At 36.5% G+C, this 15,759-nt stretch overlaps 1 protein-coding gene across 3 annotated transcripts in view; it reads right to left on the reverse strand.

Moving 5' to 3' along the window:
• Nipped-A (Transcription-associated protein Nipped-A) overlaps positions 1–15,759 on the reverse strand; it is a 33,927-nt gene that overhangs the window by 10,808 nt on the left and 7,360 nt on the right. For 2 of the 3 annotated variants that reach the window (XM_090115276.1, XM_090115281.1), the window contains exons 15-40: positions 15,351–15,684; positions 15,099–15,260; positions 14,757–15,008; positions 14,338–14,537; positions 14,164–14,234; positions 13,676–13,881; positions 13,212–13,385; positions 10,477–10,671; positions 9,781–9,972; positions 9,211–9,459; positions 8,904–9,029; positions 8,579–8,701; positions 7,997–8,110; positions 7,515–7,714; positions 7,086–7,324; positions 6,668–6,899; positions 6,239–6,425; positions 3,497–3,627; positions 3,266–3,416; positions 3,035–3,178; positions 2,653–2,923; positions 2,222–2,433; positions 1,526–1,741; positions 951–1,439; positions 584–748; positions 314–439 (exon numbers count right to left, since the gene is read on the reverse strand). In XM_090115276.1, coding sequence (XP_089971402.1) covers positions 314–439; positions 584–748; positions 951–1,439; positions 1,526–1,741; positions 2,222–2,433; positions 2,653–2,923; positions 3,035–3,178; positions 3,266–3,416; positions 3,497–3,627; positions 6,239–6,425; positions 6,668–6,899; positions 7,086–7,324; positions 7,515–7,714; positions 7,997–8,110; positions 8,579–8,701; positions 8,904–9,029; positions 9,211–9,459; positions 9,781–9,972; positions 10,477–10,671; positions 13,212–13,385; positions 13,676–13,881; positions 14,164–14,234; positions 14,338–14,537; positions 14,757–15,008; positions 15,099–15,260; positions 15,351–15,684 — 5,161 coding nt within the window. Of the gene's footprint in view, positions 1–313; positions 440–583; positions 749–950; positions 1,440–1,525; positions 1,742–2,221; positions 2,434–2,652; positions 2,924–3,034; positions 3,179–3,265; positions 3,417–3,496; positions 3,628–6,238; positions 6,426–6,667; positions 6,900–7,085; positions 7,325–7,514; positions 7,715–7,996; positions 8,111–8,578; positions 8,702–8,903; positions 9,030–9,210; positions 9,460–9,780; positions 9,991–10,476; positions 10,672–13,211; positions 13,386–13,675; positions 13,882–14,163; positions 14,235–14,337; positions 14,538–14,756; positions 15,009–15,098; positions 15,261–15,350; positions 15,685–15,759 lie in introns of all 3 variants that reach the window. The other variant, XM_090115271.1, reaches the window with a different exon arrangement.

Raw genomic sequence — 15,759 nt, forward strand, 5'->3', positions numbered from 1 at the left:
AGATTGTTCGAAAAATCATAGGCAAGAAAAGAAATTTCATTGTTTATAAAGATAAAAACTTCAAAATTATTTCATCTGCAATTTTTTTAACATTTCTTAGTTTTCATTTCAAATCTAGCTAGTCAAAACCAGAACCTATAGACAGTCATAAGCAACAGTTTATTTTATAGGTCTATACTTATTTTCATTTTAGACGATATAATAAATAAATGAAAAGTTAATACTTAATGCTGAAAAAATCTATACCAAATAAACTCAAAAAATTGAGGAAAATCTCAAAAATAATTTATCATAATATTGAATTTATACAAACCGTAGATGTAGATGGTAGATGAGCAGACAATTCGGCGGTCTTGTGCCGCTCTCGTTGTTCTATCTTTAGTGTCAGGTACAATGTGCGTATTGGGAAGTATACAGCTTGAGGATACAATCTTCCAACCTTTAAATTACGATAAGATTTGCTTTTAACTCAAATGAATATATATTATTTTTTGTACAAAAAGGTACTTGTTAAACGAATTCAATCACATCTAAATATAATTATTTGGAAACTAGAATATAGGATAAAAAATAAGAAACTCACATGGCTCAACAGATTGAGTATCACATTACTATCATACTGAACAAGGCAAGCCAACAGTTGTGGTATCCATGGCAACCATTGTACCGGCGGTACACCAACACTGTATTTATCCAACGCGTCCGCTAAACTGTTCTTGTCGTCGTCGAAACTCAACATCCATAATACCTGATAATATAAGAAATAAATAAAATTAAAATTAAAAACATGTTATATTTCAAAATGTTCCATTCTAATCATTTCTATTTTTTATAAAAAAGCGAAGAAAGTAAAATGTTCTTATCAATTTGGAAAGTTTTTCATATTATCTTTAAATTAAAAAGGATAAGTAGAACATAGTCAGCAAACATTTAATTACAATTTAACATACCTTAGCGCAATATTTCCTCGACTTCGATTCATTCTGGTGCCGACACGCGTGCAAGAAGCACGTCATGGCCGACACACCAGCTGATATCTGTCTCGGGTCTCTAATGAATATTTGCTCCAAATAATCTCCCCAAAGTGCCCAAGCCTTCACCAATGTGTCATGTAGTTGAACAGCTGCTGCGAATGCTTTGTTCGCATCTTCAGACCTGCCCAATTGAGCCAAAAGCAATCCTTTGAACGCGTAAAACTCAGCCGTCATTTCTTTCGTAAAGTATTTAAAATTTGTCGATTCTATCATGTCCAAGCCTTCTTGCAATTCGTCCTTTCCTTCCGTCCAAGACATTTGTATGTGACACTTGACTTGTTGTCGAATCTTCTGGAAGCAGTCCACTATGGGAACACTTGGTATTGTGTAAATGCGATGCAATGAATCGAGACACACGCCGGACAAGTTATGTTTCCTCGCTATTTTGGCAAAGTGTATTATAGCCTGAAAAAACAAAACAAAAACGTTATTAACGGTATTGAATTTTTTTTAGCAAGGTAACAGTAGTGACGAATTTCTTATGTATTTACCTGAGCACTAGCATGCACGCCTAGCATGCTATGGTTGGATGCATGATCCGCTTGCGAGTCATAATGTGAAGCGATGAACTGATAGTGATGCTGTCGCCACGTGAAAATAGCTCCCCAGTGGGACAGCGGATCTGCTACCACTGGCAGACGGTTGCGCCAAGTTTTCACGATTGCTTTCATGTCATGTAGCGATGTTGGCCGGCTATGAACTAAGCCCTGTAAAGAAAAAAACATTTAAGTACTCTAATATTATGAATGTTATATTATTTATATTTTGTATTATTTTTGTGATCACCAACGCATCAGATAACCATATTTATTATTGCCCAGAAAAATTAAAGGCAAAAAATAATCTAATCTAATTTTATTTTGGAAACCTAAGACGGCAGTGCAGACGTGAATATACACTTGACCGTTTTTCATCTCGTAAAAAGATCCCGCACGGGCATTGAGGTGGCATAGATAGTGTCTCCATTGCTATTGGCGCGGTTCAGGTTCGGGGACACCGGACACACTATCCCCGTAACGTTCCACGCTACTCAACTTTCGCTGGCCACCACGCATCAACACTAACGATGTATCTGTGCTTCCTCTCTACTCCGCCGCACTGCACCCAGCCGCCACACGATTACTCACGTTACCTGAGCTCCGTCTCACTTCATCCAGGTCCGTGTAATTGCACGGGTGTATACCCACCGTGTGTATCTGCGCCGCCTCGCTGAGCTCCATGAGCTGCTGCGCGGCGCGGAGCAGCGGCAGGTGCGCGTGCGACACGAGGCGCGGCAGGCGGCGCCACTCGCGCAGGCACTGCGCCGCGGCGGCCTCCGCGTGCCGCTCCACGCCGCCCAGCTGCTGCTCGCCGCCCGCGCAGATGCACAGGTACCCGCGGTACAGGTTCACCACCCACGCTGCAACCATATGAACTTAACGTAAGACCTTTATCGAGTTTAGACTTTAGCATTATTAGAACCGACATAGAAAAAATACTTTGAACCAGTATAAGAATAACTTTATTATATAAAAAATATTGATCGTAGCAAAAAAAGTAAATAAGAAGAGAAATACTGAAATCTATGACATACAATTGACTACGAGTCGCAATATGAGAAAAAGAAGATATCACTCACCCAATTCTTTTGGACAATTATATTCCACTTCTGCGAGTGCTTCTTTCATTGTAGGCCAATTTGGATTCCTCCAAGAACTTTCCAGTATCAAAAACGGGTCGCGAACATTTCTCGTTAAACCCAATTCCAATAAAGAATCCCATTGATTTAATTCTTTGGCACATTTAATCCAATGTTGAGTCCATAGCGTGCATTCTTTGTGCATGTTATATGATGAAGGGTTGGTCGCGTATTCTTGCTTTAATTTTGCCATAGCAACGTCGTATGCCGCCTAAAATATAAACAACAATTTACAACTCATAAAAAGGAATAAATTTAGGCATCATGAACGTTTAAATTATCTATAATGTGTATGTAAAAAACAAATTGTTTTCAGGCTTACCTGTGCTTGTTCAAAGAAACCCTGTTGTTCATAGGCAATAGCTACATTGGTCTCCCGATATCGGGCATGTTTCTGCCATAATCCTGACCACATGTCTTCCTCTTGTAGCAATTCATACATATCACTCAATGAATCCATGATTTCCTGAGAAAAGCAAAATTACAGATTACATTTCAATATTGAATATTTAGTCTATATTTTAAGTAAAATTAATATGTAAGTAATAGTTACCGATGGTGTAGTTGTTTCTACATCATAATCATAAATTTCAAGCGCATCGCGTATAGGCTTTCCCGCCGCTTGATCGATAGCCATCTGTTCCATATTGAGGGTCATGCGATGCCAGAGGTTATGTGTTTTTCCGAGATATTTCATCATTGGTCTGCAAAAGAAGAATACATAGGTAAAATACGGCATAGTGTCAAAATTTTTAAGAATAATGCTGTGGGAACAAATACTTACGGTTTGATAGAAACTGGAGGATTGCATCGCGCTAAAGCTTCAATGAATGTGTTGAGAGCACTCAACGGTTGGTCGCGTTGGATCACGTGGACCCCGGATATAATAAATGGTACGATCTCATTCATTATTGTCTGTGAATAAAAATATTAATTTATGGATTGCGTCAGTTAAATTTGCACTTAATAACTCAGGCCCCGGAATCACAGACACAATAGAAAATCTATTGTGTCGTGGACCGATCGGGCCGTTCGGGGCTCAATGGATTAACTAACAATTCAATATTATAAATGTATTTATATTTATGTATTTTGAAGTGAAACTTCTTTATCGGGGGTGGACAAAAATTTTGTGAGACATTTTTTGCGTTACGCCGCGCGCGTTACATTTTTTGCGTTACGCCGCGCGCGTTACATTTTTTGCGTTACGCCGCGCGCGTTACATTTTTGCGTTACGCCGTACTCGTGACATTTTTTTTCTTATCCCTACCACGCGTGATTCGACGTATACTTTCTCCAGCGGAGTAGGGATATCGTATCGTTTTAACGTACGTCCTACCACTTTACTTGACCGTTTTTCTATTGCACTCGTATTTATTTCCAACGCTCTATGGTGACGTGATAATATTATATTAAAGTGATCAGCACAATCAAAGTGTTTATTTTAATCATTCTAATTCCAGTGAATTTAAAAAAAAAGTAAGTAATTACATATCTTTTTCTAATACTTAGGTGTAATTATGGTATTTATTTTTCTAAGTTATTTAAAATTAACCTCACTTTTTGATTGTATTTTTCAATTTTTTCAATTTTTTTATAATATGTATAGATACACTAGCACGTGGGTGGAATTATGTATAAATTTTTTCTAATACTTGAATGTTATTGTGGTACATATTTATTTTTCTAATTCTAAAATATTTACAGTTATTCTCAGTTTATGATTGAATTTTTTAAAACACCAACACGTGGGCGTGATCATGTTATTTATTTTTCAAGTTATTTAAGCTTAACCTCTGTCTTAATATGTATATATTATGTACTATGTGCGTCATTAATTTCTGACTGTTTCGAGATTTGATGCAAAATAAAACAGTGTGTAAATAAAATTAAACAATTGAGTAAAAGTATAATTTCATAGATAACACGTTGAGAAGTTCCCTGTATAAATATATATACATATCTTGTATAAATACATACATAATATGCCTATAGATCTTTACTCAATTGTTGTTTTATTTTATTGATTTTTTTACAAATTTTATTTACACACTATTTTATTTTGCACCAAATTTCGAAACAGTCAGAAATTAATGACGCACATATTATTATATTATATACGTTTTAATATAGAATATTTTTTATTTTACAACCTTTACAACTTGATCATTAGGAATTTATTACCTCTATTGTTCGAACAAAAATAAGTTACCGACTTTAAGAACGTGCCGACAATGTAAGTTTGTACACTATTGTTTCTTAGAAAACATTTTAGGAGTATACGATAATAAATCTATGACTCACGTAAACACGTGTTTGCTTGATTGGTGTCAGGTGTTCAATTATAATTTTATGAATTCAAAATTTATAAGAATAAACCTCAAACTCTCTGTCCAATCAAAATCCGCCTAAGTCGAAATCCTTTATAAGCTGAAAACGGCAGTGGCCGGCGTAAATATTCAAATAGGTAGCGAGGAGCGAAGCGACGAGCATCTTAGGTTAACTTTTGAACTACCGCACGAGCCGAGCGAGCGAAGCGAGCGAGTTGCAGCAGCAGCCGGTGTAAATATGTAAATAGGTAGCGAGGAGCGAAGCGACGAGCATCTGAGGTTAACTTTTGAACTACCGCACGAGCCGAGCGAGCGAAGCGAGCGAGTTGCAGCAGCGGCCGGTGTAAATATTTAAGTAGGTAGCGACGAGCGTGTGACTAACGTATTTCTGTAATATTGTATATAGTAAATTATTTTTTGAAAAATAAGGACATAAAGAAGTTTCACTTCTTACGTGTGTACTCTAGTACACGCACACATTTTTTTTTTTAAGTCTTGAATTGTTTTCCATACACGAACTATTTCTCTGTTCAATGTACAATGTTTTGGGATAAGAATATAAAAATAGTTTCCTATAACATAAAACGAATAAATGTCAGACGGTTATCAATAAAGCCTTTACTAGCTAAACAAAAAGGTTATTAATTCGCCACCAACTGCTCTGTGCACACGCGCCACGCGAGCTCTACGAGCTGTGTCAAATTACGAGCGCAAGTCACATACGTCTATTCCTGGGAACCTGGGTTATCTATACAAGATTTCCCCACAATAACAAACATTGGTTGTTTGTAAATTAGGTTTACGATCGAGATGTTTACGTGATAACGTCTTATTGGTGGCAGCGCTCGAGATGAGACGGGAGATCGGTCCGTCTCTCTCTCGTTATCCCTGCGATCGCGCTTGTGAGGTTTTGGTGTGACACAAGTTTCTGAACATGTCACCCGACTAAAACGATTTTAATAATAATAGTTTAAAAAAACTAAAAAAACACGCTTTTTATAGAAAACCGAACTAAAAAATATAAAATTTTATCAAATTAGTGTATTGTCATCGGTCCTCAATAAATCTACAAAGTTTGAACGAAATTTGGCCGTTTAAAGTGGGTCAAAATCGCGCCCAAATAAGTCGGTTACAAACAAACAAACATACAGGTGAAGCTAATATAAATAAATAAAGCGTGTAAAAAGGTAACGTACCGGCAGCTGTCGCTCGTCGAAGGTGGTCCACAGCTTGGGGAACAGCCGCAGCCAGGTGTGGTGTGCTAGCGCGTCGTCCATGTGGCAGAGCTGCGCGGCCGCCGCCACTAGTTGTTCCGTGCGCACGCGCCGGGCGAGTTCCACGAACTCGGATTGTTTAGCCACTATCTGGTTGAGTGCACGTTGTCTGCAAGTGTGAACGTTATTAGTAATGTAGGTGCTGTTTAGTATACTGTATAAAACTTCTACGATTCTCGGTACAGATAAAAAAAAAACCATAAAGAACATCATTGAATAAAAAACACGAACTTTCGCCTGAAGTTCAACACTAACAATCTCGCGCGGAATAACTTCACGAGGCTGCTCACTTTGTTTTTTTTTATCTATCATTCACTTGAGACATATTTTTTTTCTATTTCCTTCACTTACCTATTAGGCACATTCTTAGTTAAGTCATCCTTTTGATTTGAACTGGAGTCTAAATCCATATCCAAAACATCTTCCTTGTCAGGATCAAGTGAATCACTGAAGCCATCTGATGACTCTTCTTTTACATTACTAAATATCGCAAATGATTTCCGTTCTTCACTATCAGCCGAGTTTATAACCGCCGTTATGTTTGGCAATAAATATTTTGTATTGGATAGTCTAATTTGGGTACCTGTTGAAAGAAAAACAAATACATTTGTTAACGATAATAAACATTTGGATATCAAATAAATGCTTTCTTTCTTTCTTTCTTTCAAATATTGAACAATGTGATTAAGAAATTGATTGACTTAATTTTTCTCGTCAAATAATGTGAATAAGTTTTTGTTTTAATTTTATAGTGCATTCCTATACTTACTTGACACACAGGTCACTAGTAGCAACTCAAGACACTGTTTGATCCAGAAATGTTGTCCAATATGTTCCCAATTCTGCGAGCACACGATATACAAAAGTCGATCGAAAAGTCGACGTCTGACACTCGCGTCGTACACTTCAAAGAATTTAGCTCTAATGTGAGGTTGGGAACAACGCAAGCCCGCTAGGAAAGCAGGTTCCAGCTTCATTGATAGTTCAGTCATTTTTAATTGATCATCCCTGACAAAAGAGAAACAAAATTGATTATTACAATACAGGTGTCTGCTAAGGAATTAAACTTTATCTAATAAATACGTTTAGGCATTTTTCTTTCCAAGGTATAAAAATGCCTAAAAAAACAGTTCCCTTATAAATCCAAATTATAATTTTGACTGACTATTATTTTTTTCCTATGTAAAGAAAAGCTCACCTATAAACATAATTAACCAGATCCAAAAAGTGTGCATTCAACTCCAAGTCGTCTGGGAACCTTTTCTCCACATATTGCATAAGTTTGACCAAAAGTATCGACTTCTCTCTGAGTGAAGGAGCGGCTCCTGCAGAACTAGAGCCACCCGCTGTGCGGTGTTTCACCCACTCTTCTACCATGCGGGTTATTGCTTTCATTACCTGGAAGAGGGTATTTTTAAATTAAGTGTTTAAATAATCCACACTAACACTATTATGGTAGTGTAAATTTAGTGCCAACAAATTTTAGTACACAAATTCAAATTCAAAACATTTTTTCTGCGTCAAGACTATAATGAACTAGTAATTAAAATGTAGAAGTGCATCTTCTGTGAAATATCACATTCTTAGATAATATGTATTATTGACTAACTAAGATTTTACATAAATATTTGTTATGATTTCAGACTATCGAAAATTCAACTATGTAATATATTTTCTTACCTTTGCATCATTAGTTTTCTCAATTAGGCCAACAAGTATTGTTCCAATAAATGTCTTCCTGGTTTCTACTGGCATCACTGATACTCTCGCCTTCAGTAGATCAAGTGCTAAAATCTATAAAAAGAAGAACCCAATAAGTATTCAATGAAATCATATTATGCTATTCAATAAAATATTATAAAACATTTGTTTTCAGATTAATAGCCAGTTTCACAACTACAAGATATGAATGCATCAAAAAGGGTTTAAAAAGATCAACTACTTTTTTCTTGTTTTTTCTTCTCTTTTTATATGATCGAACATTTTAATTTAGTTCAATCCATACTAATATTATAAATGCGAAAGTAACTCTGTCTGTCTGTCTGTTACTCAATCACGCCTAAACTACTGAACCAATTTTCATGAAACTTGGTATGGAGATATTTTGATACCCGAGAAAGGACATAGGCTACTTTTTAACCCGGGATAATGACGCAATCCCGGAAATCCCACGAGAACGGGAACTATGCGGGTTTTTCTTTGACTGCGCGGGCGAAGCCGCGGGCGGAAACCTAGTTTCATATAAATTATAGATAGTCTTACGAGTAAATCTGAAGTAGCGGTGTCCGGGTTAGGCGCCACATGGTCCCTGGCCATTCGTTGCAACACACGCATAAGTGGTAGCAAGAGTCGGTCTACGTAACCGGCGCTCGATGTACAACATGCCTGGGTAAATAAAATAAAAATATATATTGAGTAATTTTTTTTTGTTGTTATGATGTTAGGCAGAAAAGGATAGAGTCTTTCGATTTAAATATATTGGTCAATACTATTATTATTTCTAGGTGAAATTGTATTCAAATTTTAATATAAAATAAATTTAAATAAATTATAAGAAATAGTTATAATAATATTAAGTTAGACTTACCTTTAACATCATTAATGGTCCCAACAGCGAGTTAGCACCGCCTCCCGGCGCCGATTTCTCGTAATTTGCTAATCCCTCGAAGGCATACTTGCTTACACACGCGTATAGTGTTTCCAATTCTTCATACTAAAAATTAGAAATCAAAGATATTAAAATATCTTGTTAAATGTATTCAAAAATATTGTGAAAAATAGTGAAAAACTCAAAAGATTGTAAAAAAATGATTATAAATTTTATTTCATTCCTAGAATGATAAATAGTAATTGAAATCTGTCTTTGATGTGATTTCTTATTATTATTAAATTACCTTAGAAGCTTGCGCAGCACCGGACGGTTCAGTGGGGAAGAGCGCAGTGAGCTTAGCCAGCAAGTTGTGCGTCAAGCGCACGATCTTCGGGTTAGTTGATGCCACACACGCTGCTAGCCCGCGCTGCAGCGGCTTTAGCGCTGCGAGCACTTGCTCTCTACGCAACACTCCCAATAGGAACACGAGGAGTTCAAGCGCTGTGCACGCGTTAGCGCACGCGCCCGCGTTGCTTTCGGCGCTCGAGAACACCTTTAGGATTTTAATGATAGTTTGAGTGTTACTTTTGTAATCAGAAGATATTTGTGGAAGTGAAAATATTTAAAATAATGGTTTTCTTACGTTTGTGAGTAATGTAAAAATTAATTAGGGTTATGCGGCTAAGTTCTAATGATAAAATATTATTCCTATAGAACGTTAACAAGGACAACCATTGCCTTATAATTACGTTACAGAAAATTGCTTAAAATACATTACATGTATGTCATAATAATGAATAATGAAATAATACATTTTGTACAAACATTGTAAAACAAACAAATTATAAACAGCATCAATCAATTTGAACTCTACCTTATCCAACCACGCCAGCTTCGGTTCACAAAGATGCGGCCACACGTCCGGCTTGAGCGCCGCCTTGAGCAGCAGCACGCAGCGGCGCGACAGCTGCTCGGCGGGCGAGCCCCCGCTGCCCGGCGCAGTGCCCCCCGCCGCACTGGCCCCGGTAGTCGCGCCCGCTGCACCACCCACCGCCGTCTCGTTCACCTGCGACGGGGACGTCAACTGTGCAAACTGCAAGCTTTATATTATATTCGTGTACGTACGCTAGTGTGGAGGAATGCGGGCGATGGAAATAAAAAATAGAGAGATTAAGATGGATTGTTTAAAATATTGCATGAAAGGAGAAGTAAATAATAGTTGAAAAAATATATAGATAGGGAACTAAACAACGAATGGAATTTTCAAAAGATTTAAAATGTTTATATGAAATAACGGAGAAGTAAATAAGAGAATGGAGAAATGCGTAGTGAAACAGAAATTATTAACTGATGAATAGATTTACAATTGAAATTAAAATGAGATAAACAAATAAAACAAGAGAAAAGATCAACTCAAAAATCAAAAGCAACAAAAGAAGAAGAAAAGAAGCAGCTATTGAAAGCGATATAACCAAAACCACCAGTATTTCCTCACTATATCCCACCATAATTGTCACTAGCGTGCAATAGCTAACGTCTCGAAGGACCATTAAAACCACGTGTACAGTACCTGGCAGGCCAGTCTAAGCAACAGATTGACGACGACGTCAACGTGTTGTCTGTCGAGCGGTTTGGCCGCATCGGGCTCGACGCGAGAGCTCGACGCTTGCGGACTCGCCCAGCCCGTGTTCAGAGCTTTGCGCGCTTCGTTGCCGCTGTCTTCGGACGATATGCGCTTCATTGCGCCGCTTGGTGATGTTGCCACCTGGTTTTTTATAAAATAATTGTAGTTTTGAACAAGTAAATAAATTACGCTTCTATAAAATAACAAATATTAAGAAAAAGTAAAGATTGTAATAAAAGTTAATTAGCCAAAGCTTGTTGAATCTGATGAATCTATACTAATATTATAAAGAGGAAAAGTTTGTAAGTATGTATGTATGTATGTATGTATGGTTTTCACGCAAAAACTACTGGACCGATTTCAAAAATTCTTTCACCATTAGAAAGCTGCATCTTTACTGAGCAACATAGGCTATATTGCATTTTCAAAAAAATTAGAGATCCTTACCAAAAATGCAATAATGTAACCCAAGGTGTAAAAAAATCCTCAATAAAACTTCTGTCATCGCGTGCGCTGCGGAATCTATTGAAGATAGAACAAAAAAATGTTCTACGGTATTATAGAATGGATCAATATCTACAAGAAAGTCCGCGATACCATATGTCCATCTTCAGTAGTTATGTTACTACAACAACTTTTTTAAGTTTTCAAAGTAAATAGAAGTGCCGACAGTAATCAAACCATGTTGTCCATACACATATATTAATCTTTATCCCATTAAATGATGTTTTATTATAGACTGTTTCAATACCAGCAAAATACTTTTTAAATGAAAAGAATTGGATATTCCCAATGATATTATATATAGAAACAAGAGGTAGATACGTCATCAACGCACCAAAACTGATTCCGTGAATTGGTCCTATTTGGGACCAATGCAATCAGTCAGATTGTCACCGGTCCCAGTGAGCGTATATGCCGATAGGTACATTAAAGTTGTCGAAAATGCCTTCCTGTGTGTTCAGAAAGTGCACGTATTCGTGCAAAAAAATAAAAAAAGATAAAGGAATATCATATCACAGCAAAATATATGAAATTATTACAGTTTAAGAGTAAAAATAACAATTTACAATTCTTTATGAATGACACTTGCTTGACACGTGTATTGAAATAATGAAAGGGATAAAACATTGCTTCAATCACTAGTGTGACAAAGCTAGCGTACACTGTGTTCAAAGATTATCATGTAGATACGATTATTGAAAATAGAACGGTTATTTTATTAATTTCGATTTTGGTAAATACTTGATTATTTTTATATTTAAATCCACAGTTTACATCCAGTGCATATAATTAACAAATATAGCTATTTATTATATACAATGAAATCGTGATGGCAAAAATGTTTGTTTGCAATAATAAAATGATAAATAAAAATAAAATGATGTTGAATATACGTAAACATTAAAGAAAAGATTATCGCTACTGACGAAAAATGCTATTTGCTTTTCTGTAAGTAGCTATTGAACATAAATTTTATTTGTGTTTTAGATAAAAAAGGCTTATACTTCATCCTTTCTTTTATTTCATCCTTTTTTTCATCTAGGCACCACTATTATTATAATTATCCTACAAGTTGAAGTGATGACCTTGTACGGGTTTCGGGAACTGCCTTGAAACGAATAGCGTAAGATCGGTCCTTATGGAGTTCTATAAGGAGGATTATGCAGTATGCTCAGAAGTGGGTGTTTATCGGGTGAAATGATGATGACCGAAAACGAACACCACAGCTAGTAATAAATACATATACATATACAGTTATATCTCCAAAAAAATTTTTTTTTCATTGTAATACGACATCATAATAATCATAAAATAGTAAATGAAATTGTCACATTTATTTACTTGTGCAGGAAACCTAACATCTATATCTATAACATTGAACCTTCTGTGTCGTTAGTCTATGCCAATTACCATGGCAACTATTTGTTTATTTATATTTAATTGGCGAATTCTTATGACTTTTGCTTACACCTGCGCGGAAGTGACAAACTATCTTTGTCTTTTTTGTTTATATCATTTTATTAGAGCCATCTCTCTTATACAGTCTGTCAATGTAATAAATTAAGTAAAATGAAAATTGCATTTGTGTGTGCCTGACACTGCATATGAAGCATTTTTTTTGATATATTGTGAGTATATAACGTATCTATACATAAAATATCATTGGATATTCCATTCAAAAGATATAACGAATTTTTAAAAGTGTCAATCTACAGAAAATAGTAGGTATACTGTTCGAGCAGGCCGTAGTGCGGGGCGGGGGTCACGGAGGAATTCTACCAATATGCGTCTTGACGGAACACAGTGGGGTTTTGGTCGGTAGGAATCCGACATAACGGCCTCCGGGGGAGGGGCCGTGGGTATCTATGAAAGATTTCCCCACTAAAACAAAAAAAAAAAGGCCGTAGTACGGGACGGGGTAAAGGTGATTTTCATGTGATTAAAAATTAAACCTATAGTCCGACCTATAGTAGACTTTTCACTGTAACGATATCGCTATCTATGCGGGTGAAACCGCAGGGCATTGCTAGTCTGAGATAGAATTGTAGATGAATGGCTACGACATTAAATAATTATAGTCTTTTCATAATCAAAATTTCTTGCATTTACAGCAGAAAATGTTTGAACTTGATGTGTTAGTTAGTGTGTTCAATTATATAAATTATGATTGCACATACCACATGATCTTCAGGGGTATGATCTCGTATCCTCTGCAGCTCCCACTTGAGCGCCACCTCAGCGAGGTCGACAGCAAGACGGCGATGTTCTAGAGACGCAGTGGCGGAGAACCCAAGACGTTGCATGGCCGCCACCATGTGTCCTACTAGTGCGTGCCGCACTGGGTAGTAAACCTATCACAAATATAAAATATTTAAAAAATGTGAGTGCATATTTTTTTTTTAATGAGTAAGAAACATATTTGGACATTCATGATAACAGTTATATGCTACATAAATCGCGAGGTCAATAATCGCTTACGAATCTTGGCTAATTTGAGTAATTATATTTTTTTGCGTAATTTTTACATCTTTAAATGCGGATAAGTGGTTTAATTTGACATTACAGGTCACCAAAAACAATAACCTACCGAAAAGTGATCGCCAGAAAAAATAATCCTCCCGTAGAGTGACCAAAGACCCACCTTATAATGCCTAACGACGAGCTGCAGTATGTGGAAGAGCTGCTGCACCGAGTGGCCGTCCTCCACGATGATCTTCTTGGTCCAGTGAGTGAGCATAGTGTTGCCGTCCTCCATGCGCTGCGGCATCGCGGGCGTGAGGATCTCGAGCGCTGCTCGTACTACTGCGCGCGCTTCGACCGCGTGCGCTTTTAGCAGGCTGTGGAATACTGCAACGAAAATATCGTATCCATGAACTAAAAAGTTTTAATTGGATAAATTGTTGTTTATTTTCCAATTCCACTCTAATCAGGAGGGAATATAATAAATACCTATAGATAGTTATTACTTTATACAATGCATCACTTTAAGTAGGTGTGTAATACAGGAGTTAAAGTATAAAAAGTGTACCAGAATAACTGAGGAATCCCATATTTATTTCTCTACCCAAGACAATATCATTTGGCAACTAGATATTAATATTATTAGCTAACATAGTTTAAAATTAATACCTTGCAACACAATCCTCTTGTGGATTGCGAATTTAGCGATAATGTGACTCAGTAATAAGTGTCCATGATACCTGGAAATAGAAAATTATAATTTTTTTTTTTTTATTATACTACTGACTACACATAAGCTTAAAATTTTTTCAAAATCAGAAATAAGCATAAATAGAATCTTACCTAGTTGCGGGGTCGACATAATTCTTTCCCAAAAGACAAGGCCAAGCGAACGTCATTAATCGTCGTAACTTATTTCCTTGTTTCTTGTTGTTTGCATCATGAATATGAGCTGAAGCTTGTTCAAGCAACAGACACGCAAACTGTAGCAACGATATGCGCACTGCATCTGAACAGGCGAATGGGTTTTCTGGATCAATTACCTAAAAGAGAATTTTCATTTAATCATGAGTAAGTTAATTTTGAATATTGTTACATTTGGAAAAATTATGATAGTCTAATTTTGTTCAGTAACACTTTCACGTAATTTTTTATATCCTTAACAATTTTTATTGAAATGATGATCATTTTAACTCTACTTATTTCCAAATATGTAGGATGGCATAGGTATGTAGGATGGCATAATGTAAGTTACCACTTACATTATTAATGAACACCGAGACAACATTATCCGGATTATCCTGGTACGGTGCTGGCGGACCGCCAACAATCTTCTGTCCTTTCTCAAAGCTGACAGCAAAGCATGGAATAAGAATCATCTGCAACACCTTTGCTTTTAGCTCTTGGGACATAGCGTCACCAGAAAAGTGTTCCACAAAACGGAAGAACGCTGATCGCTTCCATTCTACTGTGTAGTTTTGTGCCACGGTGTTCTCCAAGAAATCGCGTAGAAACTGCAATATTCAATATAATTTAGGTAAGATTGTCTAAATTACGCGAAAAATAAACTATATTATGTTCAATAGGAAAAGAGCAGATCATACTTGGAAATCGGGTATGAATCTATCACACAAGGCTCGCAACAACTGGAACAAAAGATCAATGTTGGACGGGTGATGGCAGAAGTAGTGCAACAAAATCTTCACTATCAGCTTAGGTTCTTTCCAGTGACTGCACTCGACATGTTCCACTCTCTTGTGAATATCCTGAAAAAAAATGTGTTATAAATTACATTTATTAATAAAACATCAAAAGGAATTATTCACAAAAATCGTAATTAAAATAAAGTTTCTTACATGATATTGATTGCTTGACCAAATGCGTTTCAACAGTTCAATTAGATCATGTTGAGTGGACAGCCACTGATCGTCAAACTTTATTAACAGGGAGATGACTCGAATCGCCTGGAACTGCATTTCCGATTTATCCGGTGGTGATATATTAGCCCCGGCTCCCCCACTAGCCGCAGCCAAGAGTTGCAATAGTCTAGCTTTCTTTGATGTTTGTAAAGCTTCCCTAAATGCAGGACCAGCTTCTTCATGTTTGACTAAAAATATTAAAAAGCGACTCCATTGCTGGTCCTTGATGTTGTTGTCGCTCATTATGAGGTCTAGTGTCTCTTTTGGGTACCTATGGAGAAGATAAATTATAATTATTATAATATTAACATCAAAAACAAGGGTATTAGCGATATGTATTATTATT

Source organism: Colias eurytheme, chromosome 2, assembly GCF_061535395.1.
Source record: "Colias eurytheme isolate Ceu_HAF_F1 chromosome 2, ilColEury1 Martin Lab GWU primary, whole genome shotgun sequence".
NCBI lineage: Eukaryota > Metazoa > Arthropoda > Insecta > Lepidoptera > Pieridae > Colias > Colias eurytheme.